The sequence below is a fragment of the Ursus arctos genome, unplaced genomic scaffold (assembly GCF_023065955.2).
Source record: "Ursus arctos isolate Adak ecotype North America unplaced genomic scaffold, UrsArc2.0 scaffold_24, whole genome shotgun sequence".
Taxonomy (NCBI): Eukaryota; Metazoa; Chordata; class Mammalia; order Carnivora; family Ursidae; genus Ursus; species Ursus arctos.
The window spans coordinates 40,141,073-40,167,558 of NW_026622919.1; the positions used below are offsets into that span (position 1 = coordinate 40,141,073).

Consider the following 26,486-nt stretch of genomic DNA (forward strand, 5'->3'; position numbering starts at 1 on the left):
TGCTGGCTGTCTCTATCTCTGTCGTATAAATAAATAAAATCTTTAAAAAAAAAAAAAAAATAAAGAAGAAAAGAAAAAGAAAAAATAAGTAATTTTATGTTTATATTATATTTAACAGTTATACAAATATTAAATAAGTAAAAAAATTTACATCATTTAAAATATTCAGGAGGTTTTATTTATTCTAGTGTTGCTATTTATTGCTGAAAAGAATTTTCACTGTATTGCCTTGTTGGCCTAAAGAAGCTTAGATGAAATGAATTAAATATTTTGAAATGAGGTTGTTGGCCGTAATTACATAAAGAATAGGATGTTTCTAGGAAGAAGATCATGGTTTTATTTTTTGCCTGTGGTGTCAGGATAAAATAATATTTTCACTACCAAATTTTTATTTTTCAATCCTAACTTATCCCTGGATTCTTCCAACCTCAGACAGTAGGATACATTGAGCACACTGGTTTGTTTGTTTGTTTTTAAAGATTGATTATTTATTTATTTGAAAGAGAGAGAGCACAAGCAGGGGGGAGGAACAGAGGGAGAAGGAGAAGCAGACTCCCTGCTGAGTAAGGAGCCTAACACGGGCTTAATCCCAGGATCCTGAGATCATGACCTGAGCCGAAGGCAGACACTTAACTGACTGAGCCACCGAAGGACCCGAGCACACTGTTTTAACGTGGGATAAATTCTAATCTTAAAAATATCTACCTGTGTAGGAGGTGCCTGGGTGGCGCCATGGGTTGAACCTCTGACCCTTGGTTTCAGCTCAGGTCATATTCTCAGGGTCCTGAGAACGAGCCCTGCATTGGGCTCTGCACACGGCCTGGAGTCTGCTTGAGATTCTCTCTCTCTCTCCCTCCGCCTCTCCTGCTCATGCTCTCTCTCTCTCTAAAAAAAAAAAGAAAGAAAGAAAAGAAATATCTACCTGTGTATTTATAAAATTTATCTTCGATTCATTTATTGTACAGTACTTCATATTTAAGACAGTTTGCTATTGAAAAAATATAGTACTTAAAAGGGTGAGAATCCCATTTTTAAAATTTTTAAAGAAGATTTTATTTATTTATTTTGGAGAGAGGGTGTGTGTGCAAGAGCAGGGGAGGAACAGAGGGGGAAGGAGAAAAATCCCAAGCATAGTCTGTGCTGAGCAGGGAGCCTGATGCAGGACTCGATCTCATGACCCTGAGGTCATGATCTGAGCCACCCAGGTGGCCCTCATTTTTGAATTTTTACAAAGCTTAGAAATGCAGAATGTTCTTCAATCTGCCTCTGTTTGTGTCCTGTTTAATATGTATTGTCTTAATGAATTGGAAAATGTTCCTAAAAAGATGAAGAAAATAAAATCACCTGTTAGCTTTTAAAAATATCAGTAGCAGGCCTCTACCTACAGATTTCCATTGAATTAGTCTTGGGGGCACCCAGGCCTCAGAGTTCTGAAGCTCCTCCCTGCAGGTGATTCTACTGTGTAGCCAGGAATAAAACAGTTGCAAGTAATACGGGGTAACAAGCCTCCCAAGCCTAGAGCCCATTGCCCTAGTCCCTGCGTGAGAATACATGTTATTATACTGTAATTCTAAAGTTGTTTCCTGTGTGATTGCTCCCAATAAGAGGCATTCCCCAGGGACAGGAGTGGCACGTCCTGTTAGAAATAGCAGGGTTCAGGGGCACCTGGGTGGCTCAGTTGTTGAGCGTCTGCCTTTGGCTCAGGGTGTGATCCCAGGTCCCTGGGATCAAGCCCCACATCGGGCTCCTCCGCTGGGAGCCTGCTTCTTCCTCTCCTGCTCCCTCTGCTTGTGTTCCCTCTCTCACTGGCTGTCTCTCTGTCAAATAAATAAATAAAATCTTAAAAAAAATTTTGTTTTAAAAGAACATAGCAGGGTTCTATCTATGGTATATGTTCAGGAGATGCTAAACGGGTGCCTGGTAACCAAATTTCTGTTCACGAAGACCTCCTTTGGCCACATTAGAAGGATCACAACCATCTGTAGACTTTACATGACAATGATCACAAGGAAAGGTGGGGAGAAGTAGGGAGAAGATCCTACCTGGCTATGGACACAGAGGGCTCCAGTAAGAGTAACAACTCGAAATTCCCTGCCCCTTGTTCCCTATGCTCTTGTACATCCAGAAGTTCCCTGGAGATTCTTCCTGTGTGGCCATGGTTAAATCCTCTCCTGCTGAGCCCTGGCTTCGTCACAGAGCTATCTCAGGGCACCACCATGGCCACCAGACACCACCATCTCCTGTCATATCCAAAACTCAACAGCCCTTGAAGTACTAAAGTTGCAGGGTTTTCTGGTTCAGAGGACAAGAACCCCTCTTTGCATTATACTCCTTTGAGAGGAGGTCCCTAAACCGTCCAAGGGAAGCTGGGCAGGTGTGCAAATCTGAGAGATCATCAGAGTCCTTGCCCTCTTCTCAGATGCTTGGCAAGCACTGATCATTTTCTGTCCCCATAGTTTCGCCATTTCCAAAATGTCAAATGGAATCATTCAGCGTGCAGGCTTGAGTCTGGCGTCTTTCACTTAGCGTAAGGCATGTGACATTCATCCATGTTGTTGGGTGTATCAGGAATCCGCTCGTTTTCATTGCGAGGTGGTATTTCATCGTATGGCTGTCCCACCATTTGTTCACGTAAGGACTGTTTCGGTTGTTTCCAGTTTGGGGCAGTTACAAATAACACAGCTGTAAGCATTCACATACAGCTTTTGTGTGATCATCATTATCATTTCTGTCGGAGCGAGACTTCTGGGTCACGTGATGGATGTATGGTAATTTTATAAGGAACTGTCAAAGTGATTTCTTTTTTTTTTTTAAAGATTTTATTTATTTATTCGACAGAGATAGAGACAGCCAGCGAGAGAGGGGAACACAAGCAGGGGGAGTGGGAGAGGAAGAAGCAGGCTCACAGCGGAGGAGCCTGACGTGGGGCTCGATCCCAGAACGCCGGGATCATGCCCTGAGCCGAAGGCAGACGCTTAACCGCTGTGCCACCCAGGCGCCCCTAGGAACTGTCAAAGTGATTTCTAAGGTGGCTGTAGCATTTCTGCATTGCCACCAGCAAGGTGGAAGAGTTCCAGTTACTCTGCATTCCAGTCAGCAGTTATACTGTCAATGCTTTTTATTTTTATTTTATTTTTTGTATTATTTAATCAGGCTCCACACCCAGAGCGGAGCCCAATGTGGGTCCGAAGTCACGACCCTGAGATCAAGACCTGTGCTGAGATCAAGAGTCAGCCGCTTAACTGACTGAGCCACCCAGACCCCCCTGTATTATCAATACTTTTTATTTTAGGCATTCTAAAGGATGGATAGTCCTATAACACTGCAGTTTTCTGCATTTCATTAATTACTAATGAGGCTGAGCACCTTTTCATGTGCTCATCCATATATCTTGCCATCCATCTTTTTTGCCAGTCATAGATCTTCTTTGGTGAAGCAGTTAAGTCTTTTGCCCTTTTAAAACTGTGTTGTTTGCTGTTACTGTTGAGTTTTTAAGAGATCTTTATATACAAGTCATTTATCAGTTATGCAATCTGCAATGAGTTTTCCTAAGTTTATTACTTGTCTTCCCATTTTGCTAACAGTGTCTTTTGAAGAAGTCCAACTCACAATTTTTTTCCTTTTACAGATCATACTTTTGGTGTTGTATCTAAGAAATCTTTGCCTAACTCAAAATCACAAAGATGTTCTCTTGTGATTTTTTTCTAGAAGCTTTATAGTTCTAAGTTTTGCATTTTGGTTCCTGATCCATTTTAATTTTTGTAGATAATGAGAGGTGTAGATCAAGGTCCAACTATTTGTATGTAGATGTCCATTTGGTACCATTTGTTGAAGACTCTTGTCAATTTTGATTTAACACTACAGTTTTTCCCCTTGTAAATTTCACCTTTCCCACATGCCAATGGGTCATTCATTCATCCATCCATCATCATTCACTTCCTCTTGCTTACTTGATTCCAACTATGCTGGTTCTCTTGCTGTACTTCTAAAGATTTTATTTATTTATTTATTTATTTATTTATTTATTTATTTATCAATCAGAATGAGAGAGAGAGACACAGTGAGCACAAGCAGGGGGAGCGGCAGAGGCAGAGGGAGAAGCAGAGTCCCTGCAGAGCAGGGAGTCTGACGTGGGACTCGACCCCAGGACCCTGGGATCATGACCTGAGCTCAAGGTAGATGCTTAACCAACCGAGCCACCCAGGCGTCCCTCTTGCTGTACTTCTAACATGCTATTATGGACCTGCCTCAAAGTCTGCCATTCCCTTTGTCTGGAAAACCCTTCCTCCGAATAGCTTTCTCTGCTCACATATTAATTTTTTTAAAAGAACTTCCTGAAGACTCTATTTTAAATGGCTCTCCCAATCCTACGACTTCTTTACCCTGCTTTATTTCTTTTCATAGCATTTATCACAACCTGACATATTATATTTTTATAGTTTATGCATTTATTGAATGTACACTCCTTCCCCCAACCACCATCAGAATGTTAAGCGCTGCGAAAGCAGGAATTTTGTCTGTTTTATTCACTAATACATTCCCAGGACCTAGAACAATTCCTGCACATAGTTGATACTTAATAGTCATCGATCTTATTGAATAAATCCAAATAAGAAATATTTACTGAGTGTCTGTTAGGTACCAGGCACAGTGCTAAGCTCTGGAGATACAATGAGGAGCGAAACAGACATGGTCCTTGCCTTCCTGGAGCTCACAGATCAGCAGGAAAGACTGACATTAACTGAATCATCGCAGAAATGAAATGGGTAATAACTTCTGAGCCTTGAAGGAGAAGTACATGGTGCTGGGGAGCTTATAACCTAGTTGTAGAGAATTAGTCATGGAGATCAGGGAAGGGTGCCCAAGAGGGAGTGGTGACTGAGCTGAGTGCTGAGGATTAAAAGTGGTTAACTAGGTGAGGAGAGGGGAGAACAGGCCTTCTAAGCACCTGGCAACCATGTACAAAGATCACGTGAGGGGAAGAAGCTTGGCATGTTTGAGAAACTAAAGAAAGGTGGATGTGCCTGAGGGTAGTGAGTCAGGAAAGGCGAGGGATGTGCCTGAGGGTAGTGAGTCAGGAAAGGCGAGAGGAAGGCAATGAGGCTCGGCGTCATGCAAGGTGGCGGAAGGAGGTTGCTCTTTTCCTAAGAGCAAAGGGAAGCCGTTAGAGTAGAGGTTGGCTCCACCTTTTTAACCACCCGATATACAGCAAACAGAATACACGCTCAATTAAACACGCTTGCATATTGAAAACACTCTTACAATTTGCTGATGGGAGTGTAACTTGATCCAACTTTTACATAGGACAATTTCACGATATTGGTTCAAAATTACAAAGGTATTTACCTTTTCACGCAGCAACTCCCTTCTAGGAACTTATCTTACAGATCGATTTTTCCACGTATGAAATGGCATTTATCCAGGGTTATTCATTGCAGTGTTATCTGTAATAGCGAAAGAATGGAAGCAAACCAGGTGTCTCTCAACAGGCGATCACAAAAAAGTCGTGATGCCTCCACACAGTGGACTACAACCAACCATAAAAAAGAATAATGTGGGCTTTCATGCAATTTTTGAAAAAATTCCAAGATTTATTATTAAGTTTTAAAAAATGAAGGTTCAGGACTGAGTTTATAAATGACTAACATTTATGTGAATTAAAAAAAAAACAGGCCCAGGAAAAAAAATAGGTACAGCTTTTCTGTGCCCAGTATTTCTCTGGAAGGAGGTATAAGAAACTGGTATTTTTGCTTGCCTCCCGGCCTGGGTGGAGGAGTGGGTTGAAGGGGGACTTTTACAGTGCACTTCTTAAATTTAGAACCATGCAAATATTTTACCTATTCTAAAACTTTAAAAAAATTACATGACAATTATTTATTGATTAACTGAATTAGGAAATTAATTTATTAAATAAATGGCTTCCAATCAGTACTCCCTATACTATTAGAGGAAAAGGGTTTAGGGAGTCCTGGCCCCCACCCCACTCCCTGATTCCTGGCATGGTTCCCAAGGGGAACCCACCAACAGAGGAGTCCCTTGGGGCCTTTGGAGCAGGCAGTGGGGTGAAAATGTTTATTTCATTCAATTGACATCAGAGCCCCCCTCTTTGCCCCTGAAACCAGGGTCTTGTGGCCCCACAGAGACACATTACTTGGGGGTTTCTCGAGCTTGTTTAATTAGGTTCTTTGCTGAAAAGGTACACCATTCGTCTCTGAAGCAGCCACTGACCTCCAGAGATACAGTCACTTCTCCACGGGAACTTTTATTGAAAAGCCCGATATGCATTCCATGCTTTCCTGCAAAAAAATAAGCATCCAAAAGTATTTGCAATATCAGGGAAAGCAACACGAAGTGGGTACGGCCAGAACGTCTTGAGCTCCCCAAGTGCCACAACCCAAAGAGCTGGTCTGTGAGTTCTGATTAAATTCCGGTGGTTGACAGCACAGGCACATGTCTCGGACCGTTCAATTTCATCACCCCGGCTTCATAAGGAAGATGAAAGGGAGACCAACGGGCTCGCCTCCAGAAGGAGTTCCCTGTTTCCCCTGTGATAATGAAGGAAAGCAGCTGTGAGCTCTGCCCTGGAGTCCCCTTGGCAAGTTAAGTCTTGGACCAGACAGGTGGATCAGGGAGGGGAAGAATCAAGGGAGAGGCAACAGTAAAGAATGAGGACAAAGTGAGTAGGGATCTTGAACTCCCAGTCTCCGTTAGTGCTGTAATGTGGTAATTTCCCTAACAGGCCTACAGAGAAAAGATTACTGTCCTTTGCCCTAGCCCATTCTACAGATGAGAAAGCTGAGGCTCAGAAAAGTGCAGTACCTTGCCTAAGGTCTCACAACTAGCAAGTACCCAGGTCAGGATATGAGCCCAGGCCTCTCTGATGCCATTCTCTTGCTTTGGGGGCAATTTTAATATACCAGAAGTACCCTCTTTTACCCTCATTTAAAATCAGAGATGAACTACCTTTAAAAACCTGTGCCATTTTGGGGGCACCTGGGTGGCTCAGTTGGTTGTGTGTCTGACTCTTGATTTCGGCTCAGGTCATGATCTCAGGGTTGTGAGACTGAGCCCTGTGTTGGGCTCTGCACTCAGCAGGAAGTCTGCTTGAGATTCTATCTCCTTCTCCCTGTGCACCGCACCCTCCCCCTTGCCCGGCTCACACTGTCTCTAAAATAAATAAATCAATCTTTAAAAAAAAACCCAAAACCTGTGCCATTTTTCTTTTCAATGTTGCATCTCAAAATGATATTTGGCATCTGTAAATTAGTTCTATTCCAAAAACAAAGATGACAAATTCTTCCTTTTTTTTCCCTTTCCTTCTCAACGTGAGCTCAATGGGGGGATCTTAAGTCCTTTTATCAGTCAGAAAGACAAAGAGGAGGCCAACGGCCTACAGAGCCACATGGCTCAGTTTTATTGTGACTACTGTACCTCACGCTGGACTCTCCATCTGTGAGGAAGACACACTGCAGCGGAAGGAAACACAAAGAGAACGTGCAGGACTGCTATCAGAAATGGATGCAAGAGCAGGCTCCGAGCCTGATTCACAAAACCACCGCCGCATTTCAACAAGGAAAGATCCCTCCTACTCCATTCTCTGTTCCTCCTCCCGCAGGGGCAACGATCCCACCTACCCCCCGTCTCCCCGTTCCTCCCTGCCCTGGTAAGCTGCCAGCACACCCTACGGGGACCCTCCCATGATGCCAGCGATGGGCTCTCCTGCTCCTGGGATGATGCCAGTGGGATGAGATTGTCTATGGGAGGCCACTGTGCCATTGATACCTGGGCCCCAATGATAAGACCTCCCGCCTGTCCCATGATGGTACCCAGTTGGCCAGGAATGACTTGACCAGACAGATAAGGAGAGAGGGGAGCATCTTTAAATCCATTTTCTATTATTTGTTCAACTTCCCCAGGAGATCATGGTGCTGTGACTCTGGATGTTTTCTAACCGCAGGACAAGGAAGACTTGCTCTCCCTTCCTATCAGTGAAAGAATAGTTTTGGCAGGGGAGTACTGGGACGATAAAAAAAATTTTTTTCATTAGTATTGTGAAATGTAAAATAAAATTGTCAACTGTTTTAGTTAAAAAAAAAAAAAGACAAAGAGGAAATAAGCAGGAGCCCGAGAGCAGGCAGAGCCCCTCCCCAGAGGCAGAGTCCTGCTGCTCGGGTTACTTGGGCCATTCCAAATGGCAAAAGCTTTCCACGGGGACATTTGGAGTCTGGGTGAGGATATTTTCCATGGTGGGACTTTTCATAAAGCGTGTCTTTTGCCTCTTCTGAAGACCAAACCCAGAAAAAACACCTCATATTAGTAGTGTGGACTTAGGTTAGACATCAGCAAGAACTTTCTGACAATGAGTGATGGATGTTGGGTCATGAAATGGGTGAGGAAGAAAGGACAGGCTAGCAATAAATTGATTGGCAAGGTATCAGACATACAATCCAAACTCTAGATTGTGGTTGATTTGATTTGTTGATTATCCCTCACCATCTCCTGCAAACACCCTGCCGCCTGGTCTGAGTCTCATCACAGCCCTGCATCTCTTTATGCCTCTGAGCCTTTGCTCTTGTTGATCCCTCCACCTGAAATGCCCTTCCATCTCTCTGACTGTCCTAATTCTGTTTACCTGTCAATGTCTAGCTCAAGTTCCTGGATCTGAGTAAAGCTTTCTCTGAAAACTCCAGCCCATATGACTCTACCCCTCTTGGAATTCTAGATAGTCTAGAACTTAGCCATGATCATCTGCCTACAGGATAGCTGGTCCCCGCAAAGTCAGGTGAGAGAGAGGGAAAAGATTATGGGCAGCCAGAAGCAGCATCTGTCACAGTTGTCCAGCCTGCCACGCCGCCCACCTGGCGACACATGTAACCCTCAGACCCTCATTTGCATTCTCCGGTCCCCTTTCCTGGGGCAAGAATGCCCTGAAAGTACACACAGTATCCGCCAACTACATCCCCCAAATTACACTCAATTATGAAGTGGATGTTCTGGTTCAGTTTTATGTTGGTTTGGAGCACAGCCCTGATACAGAGCTGTGTCACATGTCTTGGTCTAGCATTTGCATTCTACTGTCCACAGACCTGATACAGGCGTATCTTGGTCACCTCCATCATCTGCTGCAGTTCACACCAAAGGCAAGAGACAGATCAGCTCGGCATAGAGAGTTCTCAGTGTGATGCGCCTCCTGCCATTTCAGCTGAGCTGAAAAATCCCAACGCTGTCTGTGCCAGTCATCTGGCCCTCCTGGATTATCCCCAACCTGCCCTCCTTCAGGTCCTTCTCTGCCAGACCCTGAGAACTTGGCTCCAGAACACTCCACAAGGTATGGCCTCCGTTCTCTGGTCTTCCCAGAACCTGATTCTTGGGTTTCTCTCAAAGACTTTGGCTTGATCTTGCCTCCTGGTACTGGAAAATAGGGGTGGATTGGAATGGGTCTTTATGTAAATTCATTAATGTTTGTAAGGTGCTTAGAACAACGACTGGCACAGGAAGTCCAATATAAGTGTTTGCTATTACTATCATCTTCATCCCTATTATCATAATGATCATCTACTTCCTGTTTAGTATAACACGTTCCAACCACTTAATCCAGCTTCCCAATCCCTTGGGATAAAGTCCCAAATCCATAGCATGGCTTTGGCTAGGCTCTCCTAGGTCATCTCCTATGACTTTCCCCCTTGTGATCCAAGACACCTGGACTTCCTTTAAGTTTACAGATATGCCAAGCTCTCTACACCTTGGCCCTGCTGTATTCTCCACTGAAGTGCTCTTTGTTTCCTAAGCCTATCACTTTCCAACCCCCACCCCCGCAAATTCATCCTTCCCTCCTCAGCTGGAATCTTACTTCTCCTTCTTCCTTCCTTGTGTCCATTCCCTACTCTACCCAACAAGATTAGGTTGAGTCTTCCTACTACATTATCCTATAGCATCCTTTGGTAATTATCCTAATGGCATATAATTACATCTCTAATGTCTCTCTTCTTACTAGACCATAAACCTCGTAAGAATGGGAGCCATATTTAAAGATGCACTGCTGTATCCTCAGTGCCCAACACAATGCTTTGAATGAGTAGGAGCTCAAAAACCTACTGAATTGCATTGAATTGAATCAAAATGGACTGAAAAATGATGATGACATTGACACCAGTGACAACAATGACCTTAAAGCTAAATATACTATGATGTAGTTACTATATATGCCATGACCTATTCAAAACCAGAACCTGGAACCCAATCAATAATAAGAGCATGAAGAATAGAAGAAACAGATAATAGAATCAATGCTTCCTTGTGCAACTGCATCTAGAACTATTGCTATCCTAAAAGAGGACAGTAATTAAAGCTGAAAGGAAGAGATGAGGGTCCAGGCATCAGGGATCAATGTCAACAAGCAAGTTACTCATCCCTGACTGGTCAATCCAGAGGGTGCTCAACTTTGTCCTGTGCGCAAGGATATTGCCTGGCACTATTGGTGATGTCATTTGAGGACTTCTGAGAATGTCCTTGCCAACCCAAACAAATCTGAAATGGCCACCAAGGGAAGTAATAACAGCTCACCTGCCTTCTCACAGGGACAGTTTCTGTCTGCCAGGACCCAAGGTTCAACTCACTTCCAGTCAATAAGGACCTACCCAATCCGTCTCTCTGCCCGCAACAGTTCACAGAGTAACTTCAGTTTCCACGATGAGCACTGGAGGGCTTGCCTCACAAGATCCATTAGGGTTTGATCATTCCTCCCAGTTTTCAACACTGAGAGCTTTTTACCCCCTGTGGATTAGGGGTAAGCGGCCCTCTCGACACCTCACTTAATAGAAGCGAGAACCAAATGAGATGATGATCTATGATAGCTCTTTGGAAAAGTTGAAAATTTTACATTCAAATGTCATGATTTTATTGCTGTTAATAGAGATTATTTCTTGCTCTTCCCAATTAACTTTTTCTTTCCTATTTTTAGAAAAAAAAAATGCCGCTCCCTTCTCAGGAGCATGGGAATGCTATTTAATGAGAGTTTTTTAAATGGCTGTTTATTACGAATGCCCCCCAAATTTCTTCTTTCACACACCCCTTTTGGATTAGAAATTCCTCAGGGGGCTGCATGGCATCATCTACTCCTGATGGAAGGATCTTTTTGGTCCGACTCAGTGTGGGTGATGAAATGAGTGACTGATCATCTTGACATGGACCCATGACTTCCTACAACTGCATGTCTGCCCTCTGCTTCCCTGATCTAGCCCTCTTCCCCTAACTTTTCCCTGAGTCCATCCACAGCGGTCAGGCAAGGGGTTTCAGCTCCCCATAATCTCCACCATGCTACTCTAAAACTGCCTTATGTAAACACACAGTCCATAAAAAGCAGTACGATGGTTGCCCAAATGCAGCTTCGGCCATCGCTTAGCGACTCCCTTTCCAGCCAGGCTGCTCCTCCAAGCTTGCCCACCAGGGGACTACTGAGAACGCACAGCCATCACCCCCCGTGGCAGCCACCACACGGCTGAGTAATCCAGTGCAGTATGGCGAACCTGACTGACTGTTGGAATCACACAGACCCAGTGTCCATTCTGGCTCTACCATTAACGTCTGTGAGAGCCTGGATCAGTCCTTCACTTCTCTGAGCCCCAGTGTCCTCATCAGCAAATGGGAACAACAATGCCTCCTCACGTGGTTGCTGCCAGAATTCGAGATAATGCATACCAAGCACCTAGCTCCATATCCAGTGCCTACTAAATATTTGTGAATATTGAAGAAGTGCAAGAAATGGTCTAGAGATGGTAGTATTCTTAGGGAGAGATCAGCGTTACCCATGGATAGAAGTCAAGAAAGGCTCTGTAAAGGAGCCTTGAAGGAGCCTTGAAAGAGAGGGGAGGTGTTTGGCAGATGGGCCGAGGGGAGGGCACACCAGGCAGGGGAATAGCATGAACAAAGGCTGGAATTGGAGCGCAAAACACTGGGCCCATTTGAGTGGGTAACATGATGCCGCTGGAGCAGAGAGGAGGGAGAGAGCCCTGGGGTAGGAGACAGGGGCCAGGAAAGAGCTGGATCAGAAGGGCCTTGCAGGGTTGCATTGTTGAGTTGTACGGGATGTAGTTTGGCCCACAACATAGCCAGATTCTTGTCAGTAAGAGCCCTGTCAGGATAAATTAATTACAGTAGCGATTGGAAAATGTAAAATGGAATATCATGTATTCAAACCCCACAATGCAAGGGTCTTTGAGCTCCCGGAGATCTTTGCACCATCTGAGAAGAGGTTCCTAATCAGAGAAGACGGCAGAACAATGAGAATGTGGGGAATGTGAGTCTCCCAGTTGCCTCTCTCCACAGTGGTGCACTACTGATACTCTGAATTCCAGTACCATCTGATTCCAGAGGCTTAGTGGCAAGTCAAGGCTGAAGTCAAGTCACAAATCATAAATAACAACCTTGGAGATTCTATTCAACCCTTAACTGTGTTCTTACCACACACACGGCATTGCTTTTGGCCTCGGGGGCACAAAGATGAACAAGACACAGTCAGTCTCTGCCCCCAGGAATGCAGCCTCAGGGCCCAGCCCAGACTGGTACCCACAGGCAGTGCTCGCATATGGGCACAGGTTGACTGAGGCTGGGCAGGGCCCCGGAAAACCCTAAGGTGGGTAACTATACTTTGGAGGAAGAGAGGAGCATGGGCCCCCAGAGACTCTTCTCCGCTACCCCGATGCCTGAAGGGTTTTCCTCTGTTATTATGTCAGACCTGTGCTTTGTCTTATCTATTCTGGGTGGCTGACTTTTAAATAAACATGCAGGTTTTTTCATGTAGGCAAATTTTACAAATTCAGAACTAGAAGGAGGAAAAAATTACCCACAACTTCACTACCGCTATTCACATGTTGGTGACTCTCTCCAGTTTGCTTTTCCCGACACAGACAAGTTTGTCTGACGACTTCTTTGTGAAATGAACACAGTGTACATGCAACCTGTGTACTACTTTTTCTTGGGAGCATCATATCATAGGCATTTTTCTTTTCATTAAAAATTATTTTGGGGCGCCTGGCTGGCTCAGTCGGTAGAGCATGCGACTCTTGATCTCAGGGTCGTGAGTTCAAGCCCCACGTTGGGTGTAGCGCTTACTTTGAAAATATATTTTTTTTAAATTATCATCCCTTTAAGAGCCTTATGACATTGATCACGTGGCTACGTCGGAGACCACTTGGACACGCTCCTGGTTTCTCTCCTCAGTTTTCTCTTCGCAGTTATGATGGGAGGATGTAGGGAAATGTTAAAATGGGTTTGTTCTGCCTGATCAGTGAAATAATACGCAGAGAAGTCAGTCTGCAAGCTCCAACTCACCCCAACCACCAGTGCAGGGAGACCACATGCAATGAACAAGCACAGAAGCTACATTTATTGAGCGCTAGCTGTGTACCAGGCTCTAGCTAAGCATGTTGCACAGAGCGTCCCATTGGATCCTCACAACTATACTGGGAGACAGCTGTGATTTTCATCTCTCTTACACAAATGGCAAAATTGAGGCTTAGTGAGGTTAGGTAACTTCCCCCAAAGTCACATAATTATTAGCCCATCCACTACGATATCAAGCCTCTTTATCTGGGTTGTGGTGGCCATACCCAAGGCAGAGAGACACCTCAGTTCAGTGCTTCCAGCCACCGAACACACCAAGAAGACTCCAGGGCTCTGCAGCCCTTTCCATTCCCTGGCAGACATAAAAAGAGATAACATCAGTAGGCAACCAGAATAATGGGTTGAGGTTGTTTCAGGCAGAGGTGACAAGCTGAGGGCACTCCAGCTAAAAACTCAGTTAAACTATTTGTAATGCAGAGTCACATCATTTCCCCCAGTCCTTCTGTGCCTCTGAGGCTTCTAAGAGGGATGAGAATAAAATATTTTTCAAGTAGAACTTAATAGAGATTGGTTATCATCTCTTCACGCCTTTGGAAGAACAGCCTTCAGCCTCTAGAAAGGACTTAACTTGGGACATGTACGTTCTTGAGATGTGACCTTGGACAAATGTTTTAGCCTCTCTTCGCTTAGTTCTCTGAAGAATGGTGAGAGTCACCTCACAGGATTACAAGCTGAGGGCAGGGGGGGTGAAGAAGGCGTCAGGAGAAGCCCAGTAGAAAAGTTCAACTTCAGACACCACTGAAGGGAAAAGACAATTGTTCCATTCAACTAAGACTAAAGAAGGTGAGAATTTTCTAGAAATTGGTGACGGTTTAAGTGGTACCCTCCAGATACATTGAGATTTATTTGGTTTTCTCCTGGCATTTGATTTCTTCTTGGCAGTTTTATCGAGATATAATTCACATACCGTACAATTCACACATTTAAACTGTACAATTCAGTGGTTTATTTTTGTTTCTGTTTTAAGTAGGCTCCATAACCAGCATGGAGCCCAACACGGGGCTTGAACTCACAACCCTGAGACCAAGACCTGAACTGAAATCAAGAGTCGCACATTTAACCAACTGATCCACCCAGGCGCCCCCAATTCAGTCATTTTTAATGTATTCACAGATTATACAACCATCACCCCAATCTAATTTTAAACCGAAATGAAAACTAGTTTTCATCACTCCAAGAAGAAAGAAACCTGTACCAATTAGCAGTCACTCCCATTCCTGCCAACACTTGCCCCTCTCAGCCCTGGGCTAATCTGCTTCCTGTCCAGAGACTCTCCTGTTATGGATATTTCATACAAAAGAAATCGTACAATATATCCTTGTCTTTTGTGACTGGCTTCTTATACTTAGCATAGTGTTTTCAAGGTTCATCCATTTTGCAGGGTGTATCAATATTTCATGTTTTTTATTACCAAATACTATTCTACTGGATGACAATGCTGAATTTTATTCATTCATCCATTCATCAGGTGATGGACATTGGGTGGTTTGGTTTTTTTTTACATTTCTTTTTTTTAGCTATCACGAATAAAGCCGTGAACATTTGTGTACAAGTTTTTTTGTGAACATATGTCATTCTCCTTGGGTGTACACACAGAATTGCTAGGTCATATGGTAACTCTATGTTTAACATTTTGAGAAACTTCCAAACTGTCTTCCAAAGCAGCTGCGCCATTTTACGTTCCCACCAGCAGTGTCTGAGGGTTGCAATTTCCTCAGGCAGGCGTTTCTGACATAGCCAAGTGTGCAAGGGAAAGACATAGCCTCCTGAGCCAGAGAGAGCATGAAATCCACACGAGCAGCCAAGATGAAGAAAAGGATGAGAGTGTTCATCACCTCACGCCTGGGGGCTGGAAGCTGAGGCTGACCTAGCAAGTTGGCCCCTTGGCCAATTCCTCTTATCTCTCCAATTCAAGAATTTTAAAGATTTATGGTAATAGGAAGGTGACGATGTCAGAAAAAAACATGTTTTCAAAGTGATTCACCATTTTCCAGCCAGACTTGTTAGCAACAAATGTTATGCATGTGTGTGTAAATGCGGCCTAATGTCTATAAATAGGAAAATTTAAGGGAAAAAAACTTTTTCCCTGAAAAGGGTATGAAAGAGACTTCTAGATTCCTAGGGGTCATCATGGGTGCCTAAAACTAAATCTCTCCATACATTTCCAGAAGCCGTACAGATCAGTAGGGGGAGCAAATTAAACCACCCATAATCTCACCAAGATGGCGACATAGATGGAATTTTTGACGCATAAGAGGCACTCAGTGTCTGTTGAATTAATGAATTAGTGAATCCATGAATGAATGTCAACACTACAGAAGAAATGAAACTATGAAGGATGATTAACATGAGAGAGGACAGATCCAACCAGTTTGCCAGTCATTATTTCAGCAACAAAAAAATGGTGTTCTGGGAATAAAGCAGTTTATTTAGCTCACACCTCAAATAATTGTGTGCTTTTCCTCCAGACAACTGTCCTACTCATGTGTGTAGTACAAGTGCTTCATGTGTGCTTTTCAGCTCATCGCACAGAATATTTTTACACTCAAGGGTTGAGATTGAGCAAAAGTCATCAGTTTGCTGTTCCATCAGGGACACTCATGAGGAAGCTGGGGACAATAGTCCCTATCCTGAGTCCTGCTGAGCTACCAGCAGAGTGAATGTTCACAGGGTGGGAAAGACGAAGTCTTCGTATTATTATGAAAGTAGTTTTGATTTTGAGGATCCCATGAGAGGGTTTGGGGGATTTCCAGGCGGCAGGGACCACACTTGAAAATCACTGCTCTAGATATAATCTCGATGAAGCAGAATGCAAGGAGGATTTTCACCTCCTTCTTGATTCCATGTCTTTCTTAATTTGGCCTAAGATTACATTCATGTTTCAAGGAGCCAGTCTCATCTGATTGGTTTGCATTCAGCAGCTAACATGAAAAGAATCTTGGAAGATGTGATGCTAGGGGGAGCAAGGAACATCTTCATAGAAATAATGCCTAAGCTCAGTCTTGACAGAGAAAAGATGTTTTTTAGGTGAATAGGGTAAGCTAAGAAGGGCACTGCAGACAGGAGGGAAGCTTGGGCAAATACACAGGGAATGAACAGGCTGGAGTGCTGGGAGAGTGTTTCCTCCATCTGCGCTTCCCAGGTGTGTGCCCTCCGATGACCTTGCTCAGCAGGTGAAGAGCAGCCAACACCTTGCTAACCGACCCCTCCCCCACCCAGGCCCACCCCTCGCCAGTGGTGGGCACCCACCATCTGCCACCCGGGTAAGTTGGCACAACAGGATCAAGCAGCAACCAGTGAACTGAAGGTCACGGGACACCCCCATGGAGCCGGCTAAGGGCAAGGGACACGAACTCTTTCCCAAACCCTGGCCAGCCTTCACTCACACCGCTTGGGCCGGTGAAATGCCCGGGATACAACCAAACCCACTCCTGTGATCAAGACACCCCGCTGCTGACCAAGGATGGGCCCCCCTGGTTTCAGAAGGGCTGAACCACAGAGAGTGGGGCTGGTTCGGCTGTGGCCCTGGCCGGAGACCCCTCCGCTTCCCCCACCCTGGTGGGGCAGATCTGCCCATATCAACTGTTGTCTGGTGATGGGACCAGCGTCTAGTCATCCCCTCTGAACAACAATCCCCTCCCGGGCAGCTTTCTACAGGCCTGTCTCTAAGTCCCCAATACCTAGTACGACAGCACACAGTAGAGAACAGCATGTGTTTGGGGAATGAGTGAGCATAGCATTCAAGACACCAGAGCTTTCAGAAATTGATATATTTACTTCATTCTTTGCTGATCAGTCAAGTGCATACAGATGGCCCTGAGTCACTGTAAGTCCTGTAATTCATTGCAGGTCACGAACCTGCTGGCGCATCCCTCTGGCTGAGAGTCCTGGGGGATACTCAAGCCCAGCGTGGCTTTCTGCTTCTGGCCACTCCCCCTGCTCTGGCCAGTGCCCCCCACCCCAGTCCTTCCCGGCTGCTTTCCCTCCCTCTGCTGCGCCCCTTTCCCTCCCAAATCTGTAGTGTGCGATGATTCAGACAGACCTCGCTTAGTAGCTTGGTGACCTTGACAAGGGGTTCAACCTGTCCATGCTTCCATCTCCCATCTGCAAAGCAGGGCTCCCTCACTGCGGTAACCGGCCACGGCCAGAAGCACCTGGCATGCATTAGGTCTCGTGCTCCTCGCTGCAGCATTGGCGGGGAGATGGGGAAACCAAGGCTGAAATAGGCCAGGTTAAGTTCCCCCAAGAGCAATCTGTATGGAATTGGGATGCGACCCAGTCTGTCCCTCCACGGGTTTCAGGCTCACCAGAGCCCACAGGTGTGCTTGCTCCCCACCTCCTTCCTTGCCTCCCTGCCTCTATTCTTCCTTCCAAGACGGTGCAGAGCAGGGCAGGGCCAGCAGGACAGATGGCAGGTTCACAGAGGCCTGCACGCTTCGGCGCCCACTGTAGCTGCTCCGCCCTTCCTCCTTGTTCCATGCGGGGTGCACTTCACCACTTCAGGGACGCTAGACACCCCGTGAAGGTGAGGACCAGGACTCCACGGGAGGACAGTGCCGGCAGGAGCGGCTGCTTGGTGGAGTGCTGGGCGTGGTGGGGCCATGAGGGTTCAGGGACAACAAGCAGGCAGGACAGGCCCACACACCACCCGGGCGCGACGAGGAGTGTGCCAGAGAGCCATGTGGAGCGCTGCGGGCGGGGAGGAAGGAGCGGTGGAGGATGGCCTCCTCGGGGGACGTTTACTCACACCACCACGTACCATGTCCTGCATGAAGCCCTTCGACTTCTTCATATAATCTTCACAAAGGAGGAGGCTGAGCTCAAGGACAACACCCTTGAAAAGCCGCAGAACTGAGATTCAAATCTAGACCTGATTGGTTCAAAAACCCACGCCCTGTCCTCTCTGGACAGCCTGAGGGGATGCCCACGCTGGGTCTCAAAGGACAACATCCAGAATACATGCGGCACCTTCAGAGCAAAGTGACAAAACATATTCTCCCCAAATCTCTCACGGCAACGGCCAGAAAAGCAAACATGAAGGATGCTGGGGACACACACGGGGCAAGAAGAGCCAGCTGAGCCAATGTCAGCTCTCCTACCCGATTTCCTGCTCTCAGTCAACAAGGCCGGCGGATATTCCAAAATGGCTGCTGTTGCTGAGTTCCAGAAGCGAGGTCTCTCAACTTCCGTATCTGCACGACAGCTTTGTTCTCTAGGCCCTAGTGTCTCAGTTCTGTTTCTTATACTGTAAGGCAGAGAGATCATCAGAAGTGAGTGAGGGAAGCCAATGGGGGAGGGAGGCCCTAGGAAATCCTGAGAACCATGTTCTTCTGGGCCTCAGCTGCCTCCTGCGGGGGCTCCTCGGAGGTGGCAGGGCAGGCACCAGACAGTCAAATCTCTCTAGTTGGCACCAGGACCGCCTTTCTTCGTTAATGGAAAAGGAAGCTGACGGGGTAGAAAGGCGCACATAAGACAGACGCGGGAACGTCAGAAGGGAACGCGGGACATGCCCATCCTGTTCTTTAAGCTGAGTCTTGGTTCAAAGAAAAAAAAAATCTCAGATAGAAGAAGACCCTCAGAAGCCATCGAGGCCAATCACTGAGTTTTAGAAATGAACCCCAGCCCCCACAGCTGGAGATTCTGATTTAGAAGGATACGGGGGTGAGACCTGCTCCCCCCAGCTCTCTAGGTTGTTCCATCCATGTCCAGCAAGTTAGTCTGTCTTCCTGACTCCCTCCCTTCCTCTATCAAAATAGATCCGTGGGGCGCCTGGGTGGCACAGCGGTTGGGCGTCTGCCTTCGGCTCAGAGTGTGATCCCGGCGTTATGGGATCGAGCCCCACATCAGGCTCCTCCGCTATGAGCCTGCTTCTTCCTCTCCCACTCCCCCTGCTTGTGTTCCCTCTCTCGCTGGCTGTCTCTATCTCTGTCGAATAAATAAATAAAATCTTTAAAAAAAAAATAGATCCGTGAATGTTTCCTCAATAACCCTACCTCAGTATGAACACCCGTGGAGACAGGGAGCTCACAGCTTTCCCGTCTAAGGCATAGCAAGGCTGCTGCTAGTTCTGGCATTATTGCTTCCAAGAAGACCTTTCTCTTCCTTCTTTCTGCTACCCCATCTCAGTTTACTCAGCACTGTTGGCCTTTAGGGACTGAGGACTCCCTACCCCTTGCAGAAAACAGATGCAACCAGAAAGGCATCTGCCCCCACCTCTGGGCTTCTGGAGGAAGGGAGCAGCTGGCTGGGGGTGTAGGGTGCCTCTGCAGCGCTGATCGGGCTCAACTGTGGGGCAGGGGCGACCCCTGGTGGCCACGGAGATTACCGCTGTCAAACCCCCGGCTGGCAGGGGGAGCCGGGAGCCAAGCACTTACTTTGTTCATGATCCAGTCTGCATCTTCAATGGCTCTTTTAATAATCTGCTGGATTCTCTCGGGATTGTCTTCATCTGAATGAACCCGGAAACTCTGGAAGTTCAAGCATAAAAAAACATGACAACGCGAAACGCACGGGACCAGCATCTTCAGAGTACCAGGCACGCTGTGGCCACTTTCCACTCAGCATGGCTCTTAGCCCTCCAGAGACATTAGGATGATCCCACCTACACATGAGGAAACAGAGGCTCGGATGCCCTAACCGGCCACCAGTGCATGGCGCCAGCATTCAAATCCCGATCCATTCTAACTACACAGCCTGTCCTCCTGCCAGCAGAGCAGCTGCAAACGGAAGACTGGCCCCCAAGTTACCCCAGAAGATGCTGGGCCTGAAGGTTATCAGGCAGCAGGGGCCCAAGGAAACTTCCATCTCTCGGTTTCATTTGCTCCTCCCAGGGAGCTGCCTGCACCAGGATGCACGATAGGGAGGAACAGGGCCTCCCCGGGCCCATGCTGGAAGGCCAAGCAAAGGGGGGGCCAGGGAGGGGGGCCTGGAAACTCCAGCCAGGCCCGGTGCAGAGCAACGCAGGGCTGCCATTTGCTTTCGACCAGATGTTTGCCCTTGAGAAGGAACGTGAGATTCAGGCTCACTGGTGTGGCACTCAGGGCCCTTCACAAGGGTACCTGGTCCCTCCTCTGCCCAGTCACTCTCGACCCCACAGGCCCTCCTGTCTTTAGGAGCACCTCAAGTGCTCACTCGGAAGTGCTCCCTGACGCCCTCAGACAGCTAGCTGCTCCCTCCTCCATGTTTTCACAGCCTGTCTGTTGCTACCTCTATTTTCTTTCTTTCTTTTTTTTTTTTTTACTTTCCACATTACATTCGTATTCATTTTAGTTATTTATTTTTTATTTGGAAATAATTGCTAACCTACAGAAAAGCTGCAAGAATATAAACAAATGCCCTACCAGAATCACCAGTGGTAAACATCTCACCACATTTGCTTTCTCATTCTCTCTTTATATGGGTTTGTACTCAATTTTCTGGGAGCATTGAGAAGTTGCAGACATCGTGCCCTTGACCCCTAAATGCTTCAGTGTGTTTTAATGAGGAGGTTACATAACCACCGTAGTCAAATTCAGGAAATTCCACATTGATATAACACTATCATCTCATCTAAGCCCATATTCCAATTTCATGAAGGTCTCCATTAATGTCCTTTTCAATCATTGTTTTTTCTGGTCCAGAATCCAATCCACTTATTACATTTAGCGGTCACATCTCTTTAGTCCTCCTGAAAGCAGAGCAGGTCTGCCCTTCTCTGTGCTTCACGACACTGTCATGTTGGGTAAGCCGAGGCCAGCTGTGTGTGAGTCGGTCCCTCCGTCTGCATTTACCTGAGGTTTTCTCACGAGTAAATTCAGGCTGTGCATTTTTGGCAGGAGTGCCTGTCAGAATGATGCGATGTCCCATGCTCTGTTGTATTTATCCATTCAGCTGCCCTGGCATACTTGAGCCCTGGCACAGAGCTGATGTGCTGGATGACACATCTTCTGTTTTCTGAGCAGAAATCCGAGAGAGGAGCTGGGCTGTGGGTTTTGGTGGCTCTTACCAGACTGCCGCCCTCCCCTCCACCAGCCCCCGAAGGACCATCCCTGTCCCCTGCCCCCAACGGTGAGACAGGCCCCCTATTACGGGAAGCCCCGATCCCGAGCGCAGCGCCCGCTGCTCCCACCTGCCTGACAGCGTGCTTGTAGTGTTCCTGGACGCCCTTGGTTGGCAGCTGCCGGCAGCAACGCAGCAGGTATCGGTAGAGCTGCAGCGGTGTCCGGACCAGCTCCGCCCCTGGTAGCGGGGCCATCCGCGAGACCCTCTGTCCCTGCAAAACACACAGCATTACTTCTAAGGCATCGAGCCAATCCCTGGCCCTGAGCCCCACGTTCCACGGCTCTGTGAGCAGGTCTGACACAACGTGGAGGCCAGGTCCCCTTCGTGCCACACTGCATAGAACCTGGACCCTGAGCTCGGGTGTGGCATTCAGTCCTGCCGAAGTCTCAGGCCAGAGCAGGTCTGCCAGAACCAAAAGCAAGACTGCACAGCCTCCTCCTGGTGCCGTCTTTCTGGAAGCCAACGTGCAGTGGTGGGTGAGGAGGTGTCATGGATGGGCAGAGTAGGGGAGATGAGCAGGAAGGCCCTGCACTGGAAGACTGAGAAACCGGCTGACTGCAGGCAACAGAGGCGAGAATGGCCAGAGGTCTGAGCCTCGCCACTCCCAAGTATCATCTTGGACCAGTAGCACTGACGTCAACGGAGAGCTTGTTAGAAATAGACTCTCGCCCCAGACCTGCGAGAGAGAACCTGCATTTTAACCAGATGCCCCACAGGCTCCTGCCTGGAGCTCCACCACAGCGTCTTGCCTCGTGTCTGTCCCTGCCTTTAGCCTGTTACTCTCCAGTCTCCTCCGTGCTGATGCCAGAATGCACTGGAACCAGTGGCCTGGGCTCATCGCCCAAACCAGCAAGTACCTCACCCCTTGGTCCCTTCGCACAAGCAGCCCCTTTAGCATCAAGGGGATGATGCTCCTTCTCTTCTCCACCAGGAGAGGAACTCACGTTCATCCTTCCAGGTTCAGCTCCGTGTCACTTCCTCTGGGAAGCCCTTCCTGACTGTCCCACCCTGAGGGGCTGCAGTGCCCTGTTCTGGAGCCGTTACAGTGCTTCCCACACTGCTGAGGATTCATCTGCTGCCAGGCCTGTGGAGCCTGGCCCAGGCCCCGGGGCTTCGTGCCCTGTTTGCTGAACTGGACTGAATGGAATCTGTTATCTACTCTGGACAGATCTCCCCTCTCTGACAGAGAAGCTCACAATGTTCCAAACGAAGGAGCTAAAAGACCAAGATTAAGTGATTGGCCTTAGTTTTAAAGTAACATAAAAAGAAGACAGACAACTCCCTCCCCCTCAAAAAAAAAAAAAAAGAGAGAGAGAGAATCAGAATACTAAATCTATCAGAGGTTCTTAAACTAAGAAAGGAAATTCATTAAGTAGCTGGTTTCAGAGGCTCCTTCATTCCATTACCAGCATATTATCTTCCTGGCAACAATAACTGCCAGTCTCCACAGCTAAGTGTGCCAATGCCTCCTGGTACTCTGGGCTCCCGCCATGGTACCGGGGCGGGCAGGTGGCAGTCGGCCCCACAACCCTCTTCCCTTCCGCGAACAGCCCGGGATGTGCGACTGGGGATCCACCTCTCCCCAGGCCTCGGCCCACGGGTCAGGGTGGGACGCGGCTGCAGGTCTGACCAATAGAGCCCCACATCCACGTGGTCGTAGGGCTTGGGTCACAGATGAGCACGTGATGGAAGCTGGCCCAATCAGAACACGCCACTCCAGGTCTGACCTATCAGAGCCTTGCATCCATGTGGTCACAGGGATTGGGTCACAGATGGGCACGTGATGGAAGCTGGCCCAATCAGAACGCATTCACCACCTCTGCAGGGGGGACCGGGAAGGCCTCAGTTCTTTCCCTCTACACTTGCTGCTGAGGGGATTTGCTCTTCTCTCAACGGCGCCATCTTGCCTCCTCTGGAAGTCTGAGACTGAAGCCACACAGCAGCAGGCAGAGCTGTGAGTGTGAGGGAAGGAAGTCTGAAGAATTCGTTTGAACCATACAACCGTCCGCCTGAAGGCAGACCCACCTCTAGACTTTTTAATGACCTGCCCCAATTAATGCCCTTTAACAAAGCAGCTTGGGTTTGTTATTTTGTCACTTGCAACCCAGAGAGCCCTAACTGATGGACAGATCTTGACCACCCAAATTCTGCTTCCACGATGAGGTCTGATGGTTCCAGTTCTAAGGAAGAGTGCAAACAGGGCAAGGCCCTAAGGTTCTCCTGCCACGAATATCACCTGCCAGTCTGACTAGCTGTACTAAAGCCCCCCACCCCCCGCCAAAAAAAGGGGAACCCCATACGATGGGGGCAAAGACCTTCAAGGGCCACCACAGAGGACATACCACCAAAGTCCCCACCTGATGGGCAGACTCCACTGGCAGGCTTCCCCAAACTATATAAAGTGCTAATCAAATATTGTAAAATGCTAGTCGTGTAACAGATGGTTACCATCTGCAGTCTTCAAAATTAACATTTGGAAAGAGCACAACTTTGTTTCAGTAGATAAAAACCCAAGCAATACTTAGAAACCAACCCAGCAAGTATGGGCGGGTGATTATTTTCAGCTCAATTATAATACTTAGTCATTCTCAGTAATAAGTAGCAGAGAATGTATGTGTGGGTCCACTCAGAAGAGTTAAACTAAAAAAAATGTTTTAATTTAATTTAAAGTGTGGGTTTGCAATTAAGGGGCAGTGAACTTCACAGCATCGTTGCTAAAACTGTAGTCAAACTCTGCTGTCCCTAACCACTGCTTGGCGTAGCCTGCTCTTTGTACCTGACCTTAGCCTCTCCTGGGCTCCCTGCTCCTGTGAAGGCACCTCTGTCTTCTCAGGCAACCAAACCAAAACCATCACCAAGCCAACCTAGACTCCTCTTCCTGCCTCAATCCCATGCCACTGTCTCTAAGTCCTATCCAATTCTACCTCTGAATGCCCCCTCGTATCTGTCCCCTCCTCTCTATTCCCACTGCACATCCTTGCTTCAGGCTCTTATCAGAGCTCCCGTGGACAACAGCCACAATTCCCAGCGCGTCTCCCTATCTTCTAATCTATTCACCACTCCACAGAATCTTTCCGAAACCTAAATCTCAGCATGGCATGTTCCTGCCTAAAACCCCAGATCTGATATCCACCCCTACCCCTGTCACTCATGACAACTTCCCCCGAATGTAGGAAAACTGTGAAATTATTTTAAGCAGTCTATGGGCCAACATCTTTTTATCGTAATGATTTTACATTTATTTTCATGTGTAATGAAAAAAAAATCCCGTAATTTCATAGGTATTGTGGCTTAAACAGTTTTAGAAAGGAATTGGCATAAAATTGATATTTTTAAATGTATCAAGCAAAGAAGAATGCAGCTGAGATGTGGACATGACAAAAATCATGAAAGTGGTACTGACGTTTGGAAAGCACTGGCCTATGGAACAAACTCCACCCTCCTTCCTCCAGGGCCCCTGCCCTGCCCACCCCCCATCCCGTCTCCCACCACTCACCGCAGAGTTCAGGCAAACTGAGCTCTGAGTGGTGCACTCCATGACAGTCTATGTCATGTTCACCTGTTACGGTCTCTGCACCATGACAGAATGCCTGGCATATAGTAGATGCATTAGGGTTCCCCAGAGACACAGAACCAATAGAATACACAGAGGGAATATATATATATATGTGTTATATTCATATATGTACGTTACTTATGAGGAATTGGCTCATGTGATTATTGAGGCTAGCAAGTTTGAAATCTCACAGAGCAGATGTCCCAGTTTGAGTCAGTGTCACACCAGGAAGAGCCCATGTCCCAGCCTGAAGGCCATCAGCCAGGAGAATCCTCTCTCACTCGGGGGAGGGTCAGTCTGTTGTTCTATTCAGGACTTCAAGTGCTCGGATGAGGCCCACCCACATTAAGGAGGGCAATCTGCTTTACTCAGTCTCCTGATTTAAACTTTAATCTCATCCAGGGGCACCTGGGTGGCACAGTCGGTTAAGCATCAGACTCTTGGTTTTGGCTCAGGTCATGATCTCAGGTCGTGAGAACGAGCCCCGGGTCAGACTCTGCGTTCAGAGTGGAGTCTGCTTAAAAGACTCCCTCTCCCTCAGCACCCCCACCCCCCTCTCTCAAATAAATAAATCTTTTAAAAAATACATAAATAAATGTTAATCTCATCCAAAAACATCCTCACAAACACACCCAGAATAATGTCTGGCCAAATCTCCAGGCATCCCATGGCCCAGTCAAGCTGATACATAAACGGAACCATGACAGTAGATGTTCAATATTCATGTGTCGAATGAATCCTCCCACTCTTGCCTTCAGTCTGCTTCCTGCAGGTCTCCTGATCCTTCAACACTCAGCTGTTAGGTCTGGCACCTCCTCCTGGAAGCCTTCACTGACCCACCATCCCTGCCACCATGTTCAGTGGGAGACCTATGGGTACCCCAAATAGCCCTTGTGACCCCACATCACTCTAATTCAGGTTTCATCATCTGTTACCTGCGTTACTGGGAGGGTATTTACCTAAAACCCCATATCTGATCATCGCCCCTGCCCCTGTCACTCATGACAACTTTCCCCAAATGTAGTTAAACTGTGAAATTATTTTAAGACCCCTTCCAGCCATCCTCCACATGGCAGCCACAACGCCTTGTCTAATGCCCCACTTAAAATGACAGGATATTGTGAATTATTATCAATTATTAATTTTCTTAGGTAGAACGACAATGTGTTGCATGGGAGAATGTCCTCATTCTTGAGAGATGCAAGTGGAAGGAAGTGTTTAGAGGTGATGTGTCATCACGTCTGCAACTGACTTGCACACGGTCCCACAGAAGGCAACACGAAAAGAGAAAAGATAGGGTGAGAAAGATAAAGCAAATGTGGTGAAATGTTAAGATGGCAGAAATAAGGGTGGACATTGTGCTGTTATTTCAACTTCCCTATATTTTGAAATTTTTTGTAACAAAAAGTTATTTTAGAAAAACCCTTCCCCAGCTTTCCCACTACTTAGGGGATAAAGTCTTAAACTCATGAGGCTGGCACCCACTCCC

General features: G+C 47.0%; 1 protein-coding gene and 1 pseudogene across 5 annotated transcripts in view; one reads left to right on the forward strand and one right to left on the reverse strand.

Moving 5' to 3' along the window:
* Nucleotides 1–202: 202 nt before the first annotated feature.
* The window catches only part of LYRM9 (LYR motif containing 9), a 33,618-nt gene continuing 7,334 nt past the window's right edge, over nucleotides 203–26,486 (reverse strand). Inside the window, exons 2-5 of one of the 5 annotated variants that reach the window (XR_006411514.2) lie at nucleotides 21,509–21,652; nucleotides 19,776–19,868; nucleotides 18,501–18,646; nucleotides 6,303–6,545 (exon numbers count right to left, since the gene is read on the reverse strand). Coding sequence is in view for 4 of the 5 variants with exons in the window: in XM_057318044.1 (XP_057174027.1) it covers nucleotides 769–885; nucleotides 19,776–19,868; nucleotides 21,509–21,634 (336 nt within the window). In the remaining variant the exon portion in view is untranslated. The other 4 variants (XM_057318044.1, XM_026517688.4, XM_026517690.4 and 1 more) reach the window with 4 other exon arrangements.
* On the forward strand, nucleotides 7,403–7,861 carry LOC123002034 (U1 small nuclear ribonucleoprotein C-like; annotated as a pseudogene).